This window comes from Pseudopodoces humilis, chromosome 1 (assembly GCF_049639895.1).
Source record: "Pseudopodoces humilis isolate 2021_Gansu_Grassland_sample_001 chromosome 1, ASM4963989v1, whole genome shotgun sequence".
Taxonomy (NCBI): Eukaryota; Metazoa; Chordata; class Aves; order Passeriformes; family Paridae; genus Pseudopodoces; species Pseudopodoces humilis.
The window spans coordinates 26,118,715-26,137,121 of record NC_142200.1 but is presented as its reverse complement, the minus strand read 5'-3'; the positions used below and the strand labels follow the sequence as shown (position 1 = coordinate 26,137,121).

Genomic DNA, 18,407 nt, shown 5'->3' with positions numbered 1-18,407 from the left:
CCATATATTTGTGTGTGCAGGTGTTGGGGATTTTTTTCCTTTATTTTGTTGAGCTGTTCTTTTACTAATACCTCCCTTAGAAGGCAGGCTATTAAAAAAAAAAAATTTGCATGTGTTTCAGCAAAAATGGTCCACCTGTCCAACATATTCAAGTGACTGTAGAGCTAGTCTTCTTGTTGGGAGAGCAGGGCTTGTTTTTATTATTATTTTATCATTACTAACATAATTTTCTGTATGTATTAGGTCAATGCTGATGGGTATGTGACTTTTTGAAGTCACATAGTAGTACTTCTACTCCCATTTTTCACAACCAAGAGTACTTTTGCAGTACTAGACCCTGTATTACAAAACTCTCCAGGACCTAGCATAGCTTGAGCAGGGGAGAGATCAATGCCAAATTTTGTCATAATATTACTGCAATTGGCTGCTTTTACCTTTCTGCTTCCCTCCAGTTTTTACTTTAGCTTCATCATTTGATTTTTCCCCTCTGATTTCTGTGAGTATGCCTTACGGTTTTATATATATTTCTGGATTCACAAAAAATGTTTATCAACACTTCCATGGCAGGCTGATACCTGTTGAGTGGGTTCTTCTTGCTTGCAAATAGATACTTCATTGCTTTTTCCTTTTTAAAAAATATTTAATATTTTTCTTTTCAGAAAGTATTTTACTTCCCACCTTTTTCTCCATATTTAGTAAGTTTTTAGCTAGAACTCTGGAGGAATAGGGAAACAAGCCTTTCATAAATAAAGATATGTTTTATATAAATGAGATTTGAATTGAGTGTAAGTTATTCTGATACTTCTCAAATTTCTAACTCTATCATTGTAATGCACTTTAAGTTTGATAGTAAGTGTAAATGTCATAGTGTTTACAGTTCTTAGTAAAAAATTTCCCCTTGCAATACAAAATTTCACTTCATTAGTATAAAAATTCCAACAAGAGTGTATAAATACTTCTAATAACAAGAACGAATTATTAAAAATCTGTCTACATTTTTTAAAAATGTATTTTATGTGCAGGAATGTGACTCCACAGACTACGCTGGAATTTAGAGTGTGGAGCCATCACACTTTAAAAGCAGATGCTTTATTAGGAAGAGCCACTGTAGACTTGAGACAAGCTTTGGAAGTACACAATAGAAAATGTAAGTCATCATGAAGGATATTTTGGATAAAATAAAATTATTATTACTAAACTATATATCAAACTGGAAGCCAGACTACTAACTGTACATGTAAATACAACTGATTTTCAGTTGATATCTTTACTTGTCTCTTCTAGACATATCTGTGCTATTGAGAGCATTTTAGATATAACAATAGGATATAATGCTATAATGCTTTTGAAACAAACAGCAGTAGTTGTTGAAAATTAAGTAACAGCAGAAGTGATTAAATACAATGTTTTGTAGCAAGCTAGTAACTAATTTGATAGAAGATCTGTTTTAGATTTAGTAACCAAAAAAAAGATAAAAAACTTTCAGATAAGCTGTGTAATTTTTCATGTTTTCCTTCCCTGGGGTCACTAATAAAAAGGCTGGATATTTGTCCCTCATAATTTAGCTGCCCAGAGAGCAATAGAAAACATTAATTATTGAAACAATTTTGATCTTCCTTTTAGTACATAAGAGATTGTTTGTTCTATGTAACTTTTAATATTAAATATTTTTAATAGAATATATCTAATTTGTTTTTCAAATTTTTTTTTTTGTTTAATCCACACTTTAAATTCCACTCCAGAGTGGCAGTAGAATTCCAGCTAAACCAATCTTAACCTTTCTCACAAGTTATATATATAAACCTGAGGTGACTGTTTAGAAAGGTGGGGGAAAGGAGATCCAAAAAAAAGCTAAATTTTTCTGATTCTTACAAAACAGAATTTTAAGTTAATAAGTAAGTGGGGCTTCTTCAACAGTATTATAATAATTCAGCAGTAAATTTCATAGTTAAGCAGAAGATTTTCTTTTTAAATAAGAAAATTATATCAGAAGAAACTGGATTATAATAATGCTAGCCACAGAAAAGTAGTTAATATTTTAACAAGTTCTAACAAAATGGTTAACATGTTATGTAGGTCTGGGGGAGGTAGGATCTAAGAGCTTGACAAATTTTTTCAGGTAATGGTTGACTGAGTTTGTTGTACATTGCACCAAAAGTAATTTATGTGCAATGTTTCTTATTTGGGCAAGTCAGTAGTTAGACACTTACTGGATTATCTAAGCATTCACTGGTAGAATAATCAGATCGGTATCCTTCATTCATTGAGTTATTAATACCTATTCTAAAATGCAGCACTTGGAAGGCTCTTTGCTGATGAATATGGAACGGGAAGTCCTCTAAATGCAGAAATTTTAGAATTAATATAGGTACTTTTTCTGCTAAACACCATGACTATTAAATTGCTGCCCACACACCTCACAGTTTTCTTGCCAGCTCAATTGAACTACAGCCAACAGTTGAACTGGTTTAGAAAGATAACCTGTTAAAATAGCAGAAGTTAAACCAACCACCATTTGCAAAAATTAAAAATGTGTTAATTAAACAATTCAGGGGTAGGTTAGTTTCTTCTCTTCTTTGAGATAGCACTTTTTTCAAAAATGCATATTGCTAAATCAGTAATCCTGTAGATTTAGGAGCTTTGTACTTGCTGCAGAGATTTAAAGTCCTTTAAAATCCACTGTAGCACAGCAGTGCAACTGCTGCCCAACTACGCTGTTAAATCTGCTCTTTCAAGTAATAGCTTGGGGGTATCTGGCAATAGGTTATGTCATCCTCCCCTCTTTTCATGTCTATTGTTCACTTATGATGCATGCTAAGAATGGAAAATAAAATGGAAATGTTAGTTTAATGCAGAGATGTGTCCAGTTTAAATTTAACTTGGAATGCTATCATATGGAGGGGAATATGATGGCATATCTTTAAAAACTAATCTTTTAATCTGAGAGTTCAAATACTAAAAGGTCTTAACCATTTTAACCTGATTAATGTGAACTCCTAGCTGACTGTGTTTGGATTTATGACATGTAGCTTTAACTGTTGTACTTGTAATAGTTGATTTAGAGAGAATTACACAGCATCTCCAGCATGTTTTACCTCTGGATTATATATGTCTCTGTATAAATGTGTGTATTGCTTGTCAGTCAGATTGAATTATTTTATTGCACCATCAGTTATCTCAAATTTTCTTTTGGTGAAAGTTGTTTCTGATTTAACTTTTGGTTACCTGAGGCATCCTCTCTTACTGTTTAATCCTTGGAGTTACAATCTATGAAAATGCTAGTAAGGATTTACTAAAAATAGTTTTAAAATTGAACAAGGACTATGCAGTTTCTGCATTTACTTCTTCCTCAAAGAGATATTTTTCAGTCGTCTTTTAGAATTAGTTTTGGAAGGTACTAATGAGAAATGCATATAGGCTCTGGTTGTAAAATGAGGTTCCCAGTGACTTTTAATATTTGGATGTGTAGTTCAGAAGTTGTTTGACTTCAAGCCATCATATGTTATGTAAGTAGTGCATTATTTCCAAAGAGCTTAATGGAAATTCCAGACCTGGGAAATCATTAACAAAAAAGTGCTGAATCCAGATGGATTCTTTAGCATACCTATAGAATATACTATGTAAATGGACAATTCTTTTTTAAAATAAAGTGTGCATTTGCACACAGCAGGTGTAAGTATATACAGCTCCATAGTGATTTCTGCTTTGATTTGAATATCTCTAATGTTCAGTTTTATAGAATGAAATGCATATATCACATTTGTGTGTTAAACATCTCTTTTAATGTTATTTAGAATTTAATTTTTTCCTTTACCCCTTCTTTCCTTCTCATCCTATCCCACCCCAACTCCATTTTTAGTGGAGAAGGTGAAAGAACAGTTGAAACTCTCTTTGGAAAACAAGAATGGCATGGTGCAAACAGGTGAACTGACAGTTGTGCTAGATGGTTTGGTTGTTGAACAAGAATCTCTTACAAATCTCAGTTCATCAGCAACCAGTAAGTTAAAATAATTAAGTCAGATCATAATATTTGGATAAAGATTTCAAACAGATATAATAGAATATTTCTGTTGAATTTGTTTCTTACTGTTCAGTAGAAGTTCAGCAAAATGGCGAGGCTGTACATGAAAGCAGAGATGCTTCAGCAAGAAGTTCATCCAGGTTGGAATTTATTTTTGTGTTTAATGTGATATGAAGTGTAGTAGCAAATTTATCAGTTGAAATGTTTCAGTTGTTTGTGTTTTGGTGGGTTTTTTTTGTTTTTGTTTTTTAAATGGTCTTGAAGATGAGACATTCCAGCTGTCGAGGTCAAAATTATGTTGCCACAGGTTTTAGAAACATTATTTGTTTGATAATTACATAATTTAGTTCAACTGATTAGAAATCTATAAAATGCTGCAGCAGAATTTAGGGGAACAGTGGTTCAGTGTATTTTTATGTACTTATTCAATGTATTTTCTTTTGCTGCTTAAGAACTATTTCTATTAATAGATCTTTTTGTGATGTAGCACCTGAGCAGAAGGAAAAAGAAAAAAAACCTTCCTTATTCGTGAATTACTTCCTCCTCAGCCTTTCTAAGGTCATGATCAGGAACTTAAGAGACTTGTATTGAGTTTCACAAGCAGTATTTGTAACACTGATGCCAACGCCTGTTTCCTCCTGAAATGGCAAGAAAAAGACATTCAGACCAGTTAAGAGCTTCATTCTTGGCTTCTCTACTTTTGTAACCTGCTCAAGGACTGGCTGGAGAGGAGTAGGAATAGATTTTTTTTGCGTCCTCATCTCTAGTAAGACAAACAGGTCAATTCAGATCAATTTAATGTTACTGGTCTGTTCAGTTACCTTGTGTGAACCCATTTGTGTTTAAGTTATTGACACTAACTGGAGTGAAAAACATCCCGTTACTATGTATTTGAGTGACAGGGACACATTTGTCCTTGTATGCTTGACTTGATTCTTTTTTTGAATTTATGGATGTTTGTCTCTCTTCCTCAATGGGTGCTCAAGATGAGGGAGTGAGGATAAAAAATTGCTTCTGCTTTTTTTTTCATGAGAAAGGTTTGGGACTGCTAAAAGTGATTTGAAACACATCTGCATACCATTTTTAAACAGTAGTAACAATCATTTGTTTTCATTCAGCTATTGTTGCTGGAGATAATCTCTCTTACTGGGATCCTGCTCTTGGTGTTGATATTTTAATTAACTGTGGTTTTCCACACAACTATCCAGCAGTTTTAATTTACAGTTTTAAAATTAGGAGATGAAGAAAAGTTTTAAGGTAGCTTCTCTGCATGTCTTTTGGAGGTAAATTGAGTTTGCAGTCCAGAGCTGAAAAGGGATAATACTTCAGTTCTCTGTTTATACCAGGCTTCTTTGAAGTTGGGTAAGGTAGCATGGAAATGCTGCTTCTTCCCTTCTTACTCCATATAGTTGGACTTCTAACTGTTCTCACATTTTTTGTCACCTGTATAATTTCAGTATTTAACCTCTATTCCTTGAGATGATAAGGAGTTGACATTGAGCGTGATTTTCAAAATATGTGTCTGTGGTGGATGGCTTTAAGCATTCTGAAAGATTTAGGTCAAAAACCAGTGTACTAGTGTGACTGAACAACACTTTCCATTCACAGGCCCTTAAAGTGCATTTATTTCCATGTGGCCTTGTAAACACAGAGCTGCCTGTATTTGTCTTCACAATGTCCCATCCTGCCAATGCATAGAGAAGCTCATCTCACTGTCCTTTTACTGAGGGAGATTTTTTGTTGCTTTCTGATGTGATGAGTATTTTTAGTGATATGATCTAACCAAACCAGTTCTTCCTCTTGCTTAATGAGAGAAAAAGCTTTCCTGCTCATAGCCGCACTTTGGAAGGGTCCCTAAGGCTGTTTGGAAGATGCAGCAGGTGCTACAGTCTGTTCAATTAAATTCTAATATTTCATTAAAAGTAAAAGAGAAAGTGAAAATGGAAACTCTTACCTGTTTTAAGTATCTGAAATCCTCAAAACTGATTCTTGCCCTTTTTTTAACAGTCAAGTGTGAGACCAAAACAATTATCTAGGCTGCAAACACCATGCTATAAGCAGTTGTGAATTTACCACCATTTCTTTATTTGTTTCTATAGAATGGTTTAGTGTAGCATTTAGTTTAGTTTCATAACTGTTTAACATGTTGCTTGTAGTAACCTAAAATCATCTTTTATTTTTACCAAGATCTGCTTGTGACATTTCTAATGGGATAGACAATCAAGTACCTTCCAACTCTGTAATACAGAATACATTCTGTGTAGAAGCTGTTAATGGAGACAGCACACCATCTCCTAATCATGTTGCAGCCAGACCCAAAAATACACCAGTACCAAAACCACTTGAAGCTCAGCCTGACAACAGCACTGGTAAGAATGGGAGAGTTACTGGAATCTCTTCCGTGAGGCTTTTTTATCTAGTTGTATATCAAGTTGAGCTACTTTTTCCATAAAATTTTTGTTGGAATTCAAAAGTACTGAAAGGATGTGGCTTGAATTTATAACCTTGTGTGTCCACTTTTGTAAATATTTTATTGCAGTAGACCCATTCTTAAATATACTGAGTTTCACACTTTATTGTAAGTTCTTTTCTCTGATGAAGAAATATAAGTGTCCAAAATCTTCCAGCTTTCTGTCCCAGATGATGAAACCATATTGCTGTTTGTCTGGAGGAAAAATCAGATTTCATTCACAATTACTTTGAGTAACTATGGTTAAATTTTTCATGACATTACATAAATCTGATTTAGGCAGGGAACTGCTGTGCTCTGGGTCAAGATGTGTTGCAGACTTTCTGTGCCTTCAATTCTTTTCGAAAATTCCATTTAAAAACAGGTAGTGCCAAATACAAATAATTTTCCTTTTAAATACAAAAACATTGATTCTGGCTACAGTTCACTTTTGGTTTAGTGAGACTAGTAAAAAAAAATGTTTTTTGATTTTTGTTCCTCTGACATCTAATAATGACTGTCCTTTCTAAGTCCTTTGTCTTTTCTCAGCTGTTAGAGAGAGATGACAGTGATAGCAGAGAGAAAAGACAACTGTAAATAGAAATAGGCAAATTGTTACTAAATGGTAGAACAGAGATTGTCAAACTCTCAGTAATAGAGTGAAAAACGTTGGTATGGTTGGAAGATAACAGAAACAATTACGAACTTTAAAAAGTAATAATAAAATTAGGTCTTCTCTGTAGCTTTTCTCTATTTGGAGAACTTTAATTTGATTCCTCTCTCTTTTCAGCTCGAGGCTAGAGGGCATATATATTATTAAGACATTGCTTCCTTTTTCTTCAACCACAGAGAGAGCCATTTGAAATCTGTTATTAGGATAGGGTAATTGAAAAATAATTGATTTGTTCAAAGTGGTAATATCGATGAAATCGTCACTGAGCTTGCACTAAGGCATTGATATAGGACTAATCAACTCCACGTCTCTACCAATGGGTGAAGATGTTTTTAAGGCAAGGCATTAAACAGATCTCTTGTATTTTTTGATTACATATTTTTCCAACTGTTGTGCTTTAGCAGGATTGTAATTTTATGTGACGTTGCCAGAATTGATGTTTTAGACATAATTGCTGAAGTAATCATCTGATGTAATGTTTTATACATCTGTTTTGGAGATGAACTTACTAATAGAGCAGATGATTTGTTCATTATTTTGCTTCTAACTTTATTACATAATCCTTCACTCTTTCATGTGGATAAGTTGAATTTTTTAAATGTAAGTTGAAATTTCAGTTGGCTTTTTTCTTGTGTAAGTTAAGTTGTTGCTAGTTTAAGCAGAAATTTGAGGAAACTTGATCAAATTGTTCATAATTTTCATGTCATGCTGAAACAATATAAAATCTTGATATGTCTTGATGTAGATAATTTCTTTTGTGCCATTTGGAAGCAGTGATGTGTTACCCTGGAAAACTTTTGTTCAGAAATCAGTGCATTTATAGAACTTAAAAATCTGTTGCCTGTAAAATCATGCTTATCATTATGCATATCAAGAAAATTCATATGGTGCAGTGATAAGAAACTGACTTGCTAATTTAAATTCTGACGCTAATTTAAATTCTTGCTAGTTTAATTCTGATGACAGAATTAAACAAGTGAACTCTTCAAAATAATGAAACAACATTTTATAAGCACTAGTGTAGGATTAAATATTGCAAATGTATCAATAAGGTTAAGAGTATATAATTATACTGGTTTCAGTCCTTAGCATGGTAAGGGAATATACTGTAAGGTAATAAAATTGCTTGAAGCATGTGTTGCATATCCTTAGTCCTGTAGAAAATGGTTGCAACTCTAAAACAGGTACAAACTACTAAGTATAAATAGAATTGTCACTGTATGATGTTGATCAGTGGTGCAGAAAATGTAAGTGCTGAATGATGTTACACTGCTTTTTATAGGGCCATGACTTTTAATGGGTGTCCTACAGACTGCTGTACCTGATGTTACTTGTCTACCTTAGACAAGATCTTGATGTGCTGAGACACTGTTCTGTTAAGCAGATGATTGGTGTATTGTTGGCCAAGTGGCTTGGCTAATAAAGCCTTCTTAGCACCCTTTGCCTGCTAAATCCATGCCTACTTTAAACCTTTTATGAGATTGTGCTTGCTTCAGTTTGATGACATTTTTATTCTTCTTTTAAAGATAGAATTGATTTACTTTGTGATTCTAAAGTAATTGCCTTTGGTCATTGAACTATGTAAGCTGTGCTAGCCAATAGTAGTTTTTATGTTTTAATCCCTCTTTTGGAGGGGGATTTTTTTTTCCAAGTCACACACAGGTGTAGGGTTAATTGTAGAGTTCGTGGAAAAGGAAAGAAATTATCTGTAGGAAATGCCTCTTAGTTTTCCAAATCTCATAGAGTGATCTCTTAATATTTTTTTTCATGTCATACTGATCAAGATTCTTTTTTGAATTTCAGTGTAAGTTCAGAGTATTAAAAAAGAATATACAATTTTGTGGAAAGCAGATGGGTGCCACTTGCAAATCTAGAGTAAGGAGTAACACTGAGTTGACCAAGACATGCAGAAACTAAGAAATAACTTTAGCAGGGAAATATAGAGAATGGCTTGTAAACTAAGTTTTAACTGAAGGCAAGTGTGTTGTGACTTTTTGTCATCTTAGACTTAACTTACGGCATACAGGTGCAACTTAAATATATTCAAGTCATTTACTCTAGAAGTTGGTTAGTTGAAAAGTAAATCTTATCAGATTCTGATACACAAATGTTATTTTCCATTTCTCAGTTAATGGTGAGTCACCTGCCTCTGCACCTGAAGCTGGTAATTCCTCTGTCTCGGAGGCTCCGACGGGTTCAGTTGAAGCTCCTGTGTCCTCAGCAGATTGCACTAATGATACAGCAGAACCTCAGTCAGCAGCAGAAGCAACTAGTTGTTCTGAAGGCCACCCTTCTGCATTACCTGTTGTGTCTGCTGGACAAGAACCTGCAGCTGCAACAGACTGTGCTCAGCCTAATGCTCGAAACAGCATAGCAGCGGATGCAGCAAAGCCAAGGGAATCCTCCTCCACGCCAAGTGCATCTGCAGAACCTGTAAGACAGCAGCCTGCTAGTGCCAGTACAGAACCTTTGCCACCAGGGTATGTTGTTTTGCTTTTCATACTATCATTTTGTGTCATCTAAATGTGCATATGAAGAAACAGAAATTTAATCTGTACAGGGATTGTCAAATGCAGGTCAGCTGGCCAAGATGGGGTTATTGGATCTAAAATGGGATTTGTACTGCTGCTATAACTAGTTGCTCCTGTCCCAGAAAGTAACAACTGATAACTGATTTGATGAGAAGTGATCTAGAAGCTGAATATTGTGATCTAAACAGGCAAACTCTTGGGCATTATGGATGTGAAGACTTTTAATTAGATATTTTCAAACTTGCTTGGGCAATACTTCATTATTCCTTTGTTTCTTAGTAGTAGGGACCAAAGCACAAAGAAGTGAAAATGACTAGTCTGTAAATGCTTGTAGGTGCTTGCTGTGTAAGAATGAGTTCAATGATGTTATAGCTAAAAATAAGATTTGATGTGTATGTAGGTATGTGATAAGAAGAGCAAGAATATTTTAATTTTACCAGTTTGTTAGAAATTGCTTTAGTTGTCTTAAATACAAAATCAAAAATGTGCTTAGGCATTAAATGAAAGTACAGTACATGTTCAAATAGATAGATCTTAACATTTTTAAAATATGCTTTCATGCTGGGGTGAAAAGATATTTTCAGTTCAAATTAGAAATACTAACATTTCCATAATATTGGAAATATTAACTATTTTAGCATTTTCTCACCACAGAAACTGTTCCTTAACCCAAAGTCTATATACCTTGTGGCACTGTAGCTGATCTTTCAGATCTTGTATTTTACCTGCTCCCTGTGAAGAAGGTTCAGTAAGTTGTTAGTGACACTTCATTTGAGTTTCTGCAGTTACAGAAACAAACATTTGAAAAGATAGAAGTATTGTATATAAACTGTATAAGAGTTACTTAGTTTTTAATTTTCAGATGTTCTGTCCTTATAGGTGGGAATTCTTTCCACACATTCTTTTTTTAATTAATTAAATGCTTTCCCACTGAGGGAGAGGGTCATGAGTTCCAGGCATAGTGCAAGCTATGGCCAACTGCTTTTCTTTATAATTCCCGGATCATGTTTCTGTGGGGTTTTTATTTGGTGGCTCCCCACACCCCTTCCTTCCTCTCCCCTCTGCCCTCTTATCACCCCAGCCTAATTGAGTCTCCATTTATGTATATCCCTTGGAACTCTTTAAAATGCTGCTGCTCCCCTCTACTCTTCTTAACATATAGCCTCTTGAATTGCAGAATAGATTTTCTAGTTTCATACAATGCTCTGCAGTACTTGCAGAAGAAATATATATCAAATGCAGACAAGCACTTCAGCTTTTCACCTAATGTGTATCCTGGTTTCCTCACCATTTATATGTACTTTTATTGGATTATGGCAGTTCTCAGCATTATGAAACTTCAGCTGTTGATAATGGTTGGTCCATCTTCAATGTAAGATCGATTTGCAAAACGAATCTGATCCCTATCCCCAGGGATATGAGATACAGAATTTACTAGGGTAGGAAATAGAAACACAGGAAAATGGCTGATAGCACACACTTCAGGTTCACTCTGAAAGATGCTGTTTGTTTGGTATAGGGAACAGAGCTTCAAAATGTAAACACTCATTCTTTGAGAGACATTGAGAGAAATGCAAAGAATGCATCTCTCTAAGCACTTTTGGAATGAGGTTATTTTAGCATCCAAGCATTGAGCAGATAATTAATTGACTTTGTTCTCAACTAAAATATAATAGGAAAATGCCTGTGAATATTGATGTATGCTCATTATGTGCTAAATCCTTTAAAGAAGTCTTTATGGTGATATCAGTTTGATAGGTAGTAACTGGTCTTATTCTGGTGTGAATTTTCTTTGGTGTTTGAGAATGGGTTTTGGACAATGGTATTTTCATTCAATGCCAAGGTGCTTTTTTGTCTCAGTGGGAAGACCCAGAAAAGTATTTGAACCTTCACTTACATGTAAGTCTCTTTGTCTTGAAGGTGGGAGCAAAGAAAGGATCCTCATGGTAGAACCTATTATGTTGATCACAACACACGAACTACAACATGGGAAAGACCACAGCCCTTACCTCCTGGGTAATGTAGACCTTCTGAATTAAATATGATAAACTTCTCTGTAAAATCTGCCAACATTACTTGCTGTCACAGGTGTTTACAAAGTTTAAAATGAGGTGACAGAGAGCTGACCAGGCAATTGCTCATTATGGTTGTTATTTTGAAAAATTAAGTTGTTAATTAAGTTGGGGTGCTTTTGTGTCCTTTAGAAATTGAAATTGTGCCTGTGACTCCAGTAGTTCGTTCAAGCACCGCCTAGGAATTTAGCATAAAGAGAAAATCATTGACTAATACTACTGAAAGAATTAACTGTTAACATTTGTGTTTGTTGAAAGCTGGGAAAGAAGAGTTGATGATCGTGGGAGAGTTTACTATGTGGACCACAACACCAGAACGACAACGTGGCAGCGACCAACAATGGAGTCAGTGAGGAACTTTGAGCAATGGCAGTCTCAACGGAATCAGCTGCAGGGAGCTATGCAACAATTCAACCAACGATACCTCTATTCGGTAAAGTATACAAAATTTGAAAGTAGTACAGAGGTATAGGTATACTTTTTGTTCTTTAACTTTAAAGAAAGGGATTTTGTAACTATTTAACCATATGTGTTAAAAGATGTTTAGCATCAATTTAGGTTCTGATTATTTTGAAAAAAGTTAAAAATCATCCTTGAAGGCAGAAAGTACTCCCTTCTGAGTTTGTTCTCTGACAGCAGCCTTGCATCCTGCATTTTACATAAGACTTTTAATGCCAGTAGTAAGAGGTACAATTAAAGTTGTCCCTTAAACTGAAAAGGAATGTAAATGCTGTTAGAAGTCATTCTGAGCATTAAATAGCCTTCAAAACTGTTCAGGTGATTAGAAGTCCTTCACTAATACCAGTGGCAGTTATTTTACTTTGAAAGTTATACATCTGGTTCACCTCTGGAATTTCCTACATGGTTTTCCATTTCTCTCACATAGTTGCTTACCTCTGCCTGTAGAAAATATGAGTAGCTTCAAAAAGAATATTTTGTGAGTCAGATTTTTCCATCAGTGGCTGGATAAATAGGATAGTTGTTTCTTCAGAGTTAAGAATGATGGTGCCTGTGTGTCGCTGTCACTCTAAACAGTGTACTTTAAGAATTGTTCTTGGCTTCTTAAAAAAATAATGTGATCCCAGAAACTTTGTAGAGACATCCAGCACAGCTGGAGCATTTTAAAGATGAAACCATTGAAGTACAAGTGCAAAACAACTTCATTTTAATAGGACTCTCTGCATGTGCAGATCTGAGTTTGAATTTGATGGACTTTATTCATACACCCCTCTGAAGTAAAGGATGCTGCCATATTCCATTTAAAAATTCTCAACCTCTCATTATTGAATTAGACATTATATCTTGTCACTAACAGTAGCAGAAACATGCATCACCACTAATTTTCTGAACTCACAGAGCTGTCATCAAATTCATTTTATGCAATTAGAGAAAAATAGAATGGTCAAGGGTGGAAGGGACCTCTTAAAGTTACTTGGTCCAGTGACCGTCCTCAGGAAGGGCCACCTAGGGCCAGCCATCCAGGACTGATGTCTTGTAAATATTTCCAAGGATGGAGACCCCACAACCCCTCTGGGAAACCTGTGCCAGTGCTTGGTCACTCTCCCTGTAAAAAGCGTTTCGTGATCTTCAGAGGGAACCCCCTGTATTTCAGTGTGTGCCATTGCCTCTGGTCTTGCCACTGTGAACCAGTGAGAAAAGCCTGGCTCCATCCTTTTTGCACCTTCAGGTATTTAAACACACTGGTAACTTCTGATGCAAATCCAGGAATCACAGCTGAGGCAAATCGAGCCAAAAACTCCTGCTTGACCAATTTTGTGTACTTGTGTACTACTTTGATCAGTTGCATAAAACATCTGAGAAAACTCACTTTTCCAATACCAAGATTTTTTTGGGGACTAGATTTATCCTTCGGCAAACAATATATTTTTTAAATTCAAGTATGTTACTTCCTTCATTAAAGGACAACCCTTGCTGAAAACCACAAACCCATTCCTTAAAATGTCTCATCTGACCATAGAATCAATAAATAAGGATTTGTTAGTAAGATAGAATATACCTGAAGGAAGATAAAAGAAAACTTGACTGTTTGCATCTCTTTAGAATTCTGTTTTCTAAGTGTTATATCTGTTGCACAAGTAGAACTCACAGTTTTTTGAGGGGGGAAATTGAAAATATATTGAAGAAAGAGTGTTTTTTTTTTACTTTAGTATGCTTCTGTATATATTTCTTCTAGAATATTTAAGGCCAAACTATAGCTACCTTTTCATGCTCTGGTGACATACCTATATAGCAGGCTGAGTGAGATTGTACATTATTTTTTGGGAAAAAGCAGAGGAATGCTTTCAGTTAGAGAATGTTTAAATTACCTTCAGTGGTCAAAGCTAGACTGTGTAAGAAATAAAAATAGATGGGATATAGTTATTTGAATTACTTTCATTTTTACCTGGATTAATCTACCATAGTCATTTTGGAAGTGAATCTGCCTGGTCTTTCAGTGTGTTCTGTTAAGTATACAGTTCTGTGTGCCCAGAAGCCACCCACAAATCCTTGGACCCATGAAGAAGGTCGGATATATCTGAACTATGCCACCATTCAGTTCTTTGGCAGACAGCTTTTTGCTTTTTTGCACTGTTCTTTTACAGTCACCACAGAGAAGTCTTTGGTTAGAGGGTTATTGTGATTGTGTGGTCTCCTAAAGCAGAAAAGACTAACTGCATTTGCTGCTGAAATAATGATAATTCTCTGTTCATGTGTAGTAGCTGGTGGCTGGAACAACTGCACAGCTCGATTTTTAGAGTAACTAATGCATTTCCTTCTGATCCTTGGTCAATTTCTCCTTCAGAGAAAAAATATCACAGATTTTTTTTTTTGCCTGCATTTGCTCCTGTGAACTCTTATTTGATATTTTTGTATTGTAAATGCTTTATAAAGCAGTATTAGTTCCTAAGACACTCTTTGGAAAACATAGCTTGGTTCCCCTAGATCAAAATTCCATTCTGCACTCACAAACACTAAAAGTTAGCATCCACAAAGTTTTAGGGCTGGATGCTTTTAATTGTAAATCAGAGCATGGATCCTGTAGTCTGTGGGATTTCTGCCTTTTTATTTTTCCCTTGCTTTGTATTTTTGGGAGCTACTTGGGGACTTCTGCAAGGTTACAGTATATTATGAGCTTAGCATGTGTTTACATAATAATGTAATCCCTTTTTTTCCCTTTTAACCTTACTGTATGTTGGTCTAATTTTACCCATCCATATAAATGCAGCTGCATTTAAAAAAGAAATGACAATGTTTGAAAATAGCCAAACATTCAGGGAAGTTATCATGTTTTGAGGAAGCAAAACCCCCTATGCTGGCAGTAGTCACTGAGCATGGAAATGTTTATTATGGTAAAATGTGTTCTTAAGCAAAAATTTAGTGCTTATCTGCTGATACATGCTTCCTCAAAACTTGTATGAACTGCACCTCTTTGTACGAGCACTCAAGGTTGCTGTAGGAAGGAAAAGGGAGGGTACATTGCATTGGAAACAAGTGTGCAAAGCATATCTTATTATCATATAATCTATGTTTCTTTGCAAAACCAGATTAAAAAGTGCATGATGGGGTTTTTCTGCAGAATGAATAGTCTTCAGGACTAGTGGTAATCTTGGAACACACTGAGAAAGTAATATGAATAATATTTGGCCTAACTGAAAGTTGTCTTGTTTTTAAATAGGCTTCGATGTTGTCAGCAGAAAATGACCCACTTGGCCCTTTACCACCAGGCTGGGGTAAGTTAATTAGCTGTGGATTTCAGGAAGTGGCAGTTACAGAAATTTGGAATGCAGTTGTTATATAGTGGATTTTTTTTCTTTTTTTGCCTTAGAAAGGAGAGTGGATTCAAATGATAGGGTGTATTTTGTAAATCATAACACAAAGACAACGCAGTGGGAAGACCCTCGAACTCAAGGGTAGGTGTGTATAATGACTGTGCAGATTCAAAAGATCTTGCTTAATTCTTTTATATCATGATATGGGGGAAAAAACATTGCCTGCAATTTCTTTTGCAGTTTACAAAATGAGGACCCTCTTCCAGAGGGCTGGGAAATCAGATATACCAGAGAAGGTGTCAGATACTTTGTTGATCATAATACAAGAACCACCACCTTCAATGATCCTCGTACTGGGAAATCTTCTGTGTAAGTGAGAAATTAAATATATTTTTGAATGTTTTACCTTGTCATAGTTTAATAGTGATGTTTTCTCATTTGAACATTAAATTATGAACAAGTTTTTATATTACAAATTTAACATATTTTAAAATTTTGTTTTTCACTTTATCTATGACACATTTTTTCTGTACTGCTCTGATGTTGAATAGTTTCTATATGCTTTTGAAATACCAAGATTGTAATAATTTTATAAATAGAGAGGGGCCATGAGGTTAACTTGAATAATGAACTAATGTAAATAATAGTTGCATTTTTAAAGTAAGAGCAAATGGTCATTATGAGTATTGCTTATAATGATGCACACTCTAGCAACAGTAAGTGTACATGCAAATCTTCTTTTAAATATTTTGATTAGAAGTATTGACCCAACCTATAGTGGCTTTCTTAATGTATTTTATATGGGTTAGTGTTTACTTCTGATGACACAGGGATGACTTACCATTCAGTGAGCCTGTAGAATGTTGCACTAGAAAGTCCTTCGTAGTTCCAGGAGCAGCTGTATTTATAAGCCTAACTTAGCAGTCTTTCTTTCAGTGAAGATGTTAAATTAGATGTCTCTCCTTTATGTGACTTGTAGTTTTTACACATTTCATAGGGATTTGATATCCTCTTGATATTTTATCTTTCTATCAAATTTGGTAAGTTGACTTTCAAAAAAAAATAAAGGGCAAGAGATGGTGGGCAATAAGACTGACGTTCCAAACTGCCAGCTGCATTTGATCATATCTTACAATAACAATTTTTGTGTGTTTTTGATATTTTCATGCTGTTGTTTAGCTTTGAAAGTACTATTTGATGTCTGCATGCTTAATGTATCTCAAATATGTTTCCTTACAGAAATAAAGGGCCACAGATTGCTTATGAGCGTAGCTTTAGGTGGAAACTTGCTCATTTCCGTTACTTGTGTCAGGTACTGATTTACTAACTATTTATTTATTGAAACTATATGAGTTCTTATATATTTATGTGCTGCCTTTTAATGTTATTGCCTTATGATTACAGTCCAATGCACTGCCAAGTCATGTGAAAATCAATGTATCCAGACAGACTTTGTTTGAGGATTCCTTCCAGCAAGTAAGCCTGCAAAAAATACTGTGTTTGTTTATCAAGACAAAGCAGACGAGCAAGAATGGCCATAGCCAGTTCAGGCTAATGGCCCTTCAGGCACAGTAATCTTCCCCTGGTGTTAGCTAGTGGGGGTTTCTTAGGGAAGACTGTTAGAAAATAAGTGTTGTATATAATACTTTTACCATACGATCTTTCATTTTCCATCTGTTTACAATTGAAATGCTTGTTGAGCTTGAAGTGGTTTCTGAGTATTTCAGTAATCCTCAAGGGATTTATCTTCTTTGAGCTTCCTGTGCTCCTCTTGTGAACTTTTTGCATCTACAGACTCCTGTGGTAGGGTTCCATAGCTTAGCCTACTGTGGCATCAACCATGTTGGATTTGCTTTTCTCATTCCTGTGTGTTAGATACCTTACCTTACAATATGTCGTTTTCTCCAGTTAAAACTGGTGTGCTACTTTGTCCTTCAAAGATTAAGTCTGTGTAATTGAAGCTTACAGTCTTGGAGCTCTTACAGTCTGCAGCCAATGTACAATGAAAATTCTTGCTGTTGTCACCACAAGATCTCTTTGCAAGGATTCTCTATAAGTAAATAGTATATTATAAGTGAAAGTATATTGAACTTAGTCTGCATTAAATTATTTCTTTTAAGTGATCTCCCTAAAACCAAAAATCATAAATATCAGATGAAGTGCCTTTTTGCCTGTTTTCCTTAAATAATGACTGCCTGAGGAAGAATGTAGGAACAGGGTACCCATACATCAATACTTTCCAGCTATTCCTTTTACTTTCTAGCAGTCTGCTGCTCAAGGATTTTAAGTCCAAGTTGGTATTTTTGTCTGTAGTTCATTGATTGCATGTTCCATGAGATGGTCTACTTGCTTTTCAAATTTGTGTAACATTTAACATATACACAATTTCTGTATCAACATAAATTACATCTGAGTGATGTAGTGACAATGCATAATTTATAACTTATTAATTTATTTTAATTTGATTTTTTTTTTTTTTTAGATTATGGCATTAAAACCCTATGATTTGAGGAGAAGATTATATGTTATATTTAGAGGAGAAGAAGGATTGGACTATGGTGGCTTGGCAAGGTAAAAGAAATTTTCTTAAATAGTTTTTGTCTTTTTAATATCACTGGAGCCTTGATTTCTCTTGCAGTCTGACCCTATGTACCTTTTTAGTCCCCCTAAATGTATTAAGGAGGTGGAACTGGCAATACTGGCTATTGTCACAGGTTATAACTTCACATTGGTAAAACTATGGTGTCAGTTGTTCAGTTCTTTGACAAAGAGTGATGTTTAAATTGGAATGAAATTAATTACTCTAGACTGAGTTAGAAACTTTCTGATAGAAAGTTCAATTTTCCTGGAAGTGGGGACTGTAGGAAAATAAAGTATTCTTCTTATTTGGA

At 35.0% G+C, this 18,407-nt stretch overlaps 1 protein-coding gene across 3 annotated transcripts in view; it reads left to right on the top strand.

Moving 5' to 3' along the window:
- WWP1 (WW domain containing E3 ubiquitin protein ligase 1) overlaps window positions 1-18,407 on the top strand; it is a 58,050-nt gene that overhangs the window by 27,616 nt on the left and 12,027 nt on the right. The window contains exons 4-16 of one of the 3 annotated variants that reach the window (XM_014256184.2): window positions 1,023-1,147; window positions 3,860-3,997; window positions 4,098-4,161; window positions 6,209-6,390; window positions 9,272-9,623; window positions 11,595-11,690; window positions 12,005-12,179; window positions 15,423-15,477; window positions 15,573-15,657; window positions 15,757-15,885; window positions 16,756-16,828; window positions 16,921-16,992; window positions 17,999-18,087. In XM_014256184.2, the coding sequence (XP_014111659.2) occupies window positions 1,023-1,147; window positions 3,860-3,997; window positions 4,098-4,161; window positions 6,209-6,390; window positions 9,272-9,623; window positions 11,595-11,690; window positions 12,005-12,179; window positions 15,423-15,477; window positions 15,573-15,657; window positions 15,757-15,885; window positions 16,756-16,828; window positions 16,921-16,992; window positions 17,999-18,087 (1,635 nt within the window). Of the gene's footprint in view, window positions 1-1,022; window positions 1,148-3,859; window positions 3,998-4,094; window positions 4,162-6,208; window positions 6,391-9,271; window positions 9,624-11,594; window positions 11,691-12,004; window positions 12,180-15,422; window positions 15,478-15,572; window positions 15,658-15,756; window positions 15,886-16,755; window positions 16,829-16,920; window positions 16,993-17,998; window positions 18,088-18,407 lie in introns of all 3 variants that reach the window. The other 2 variants (XM_005517048.3, XM_088051213.1) reach the window with 2 other exon arrangements.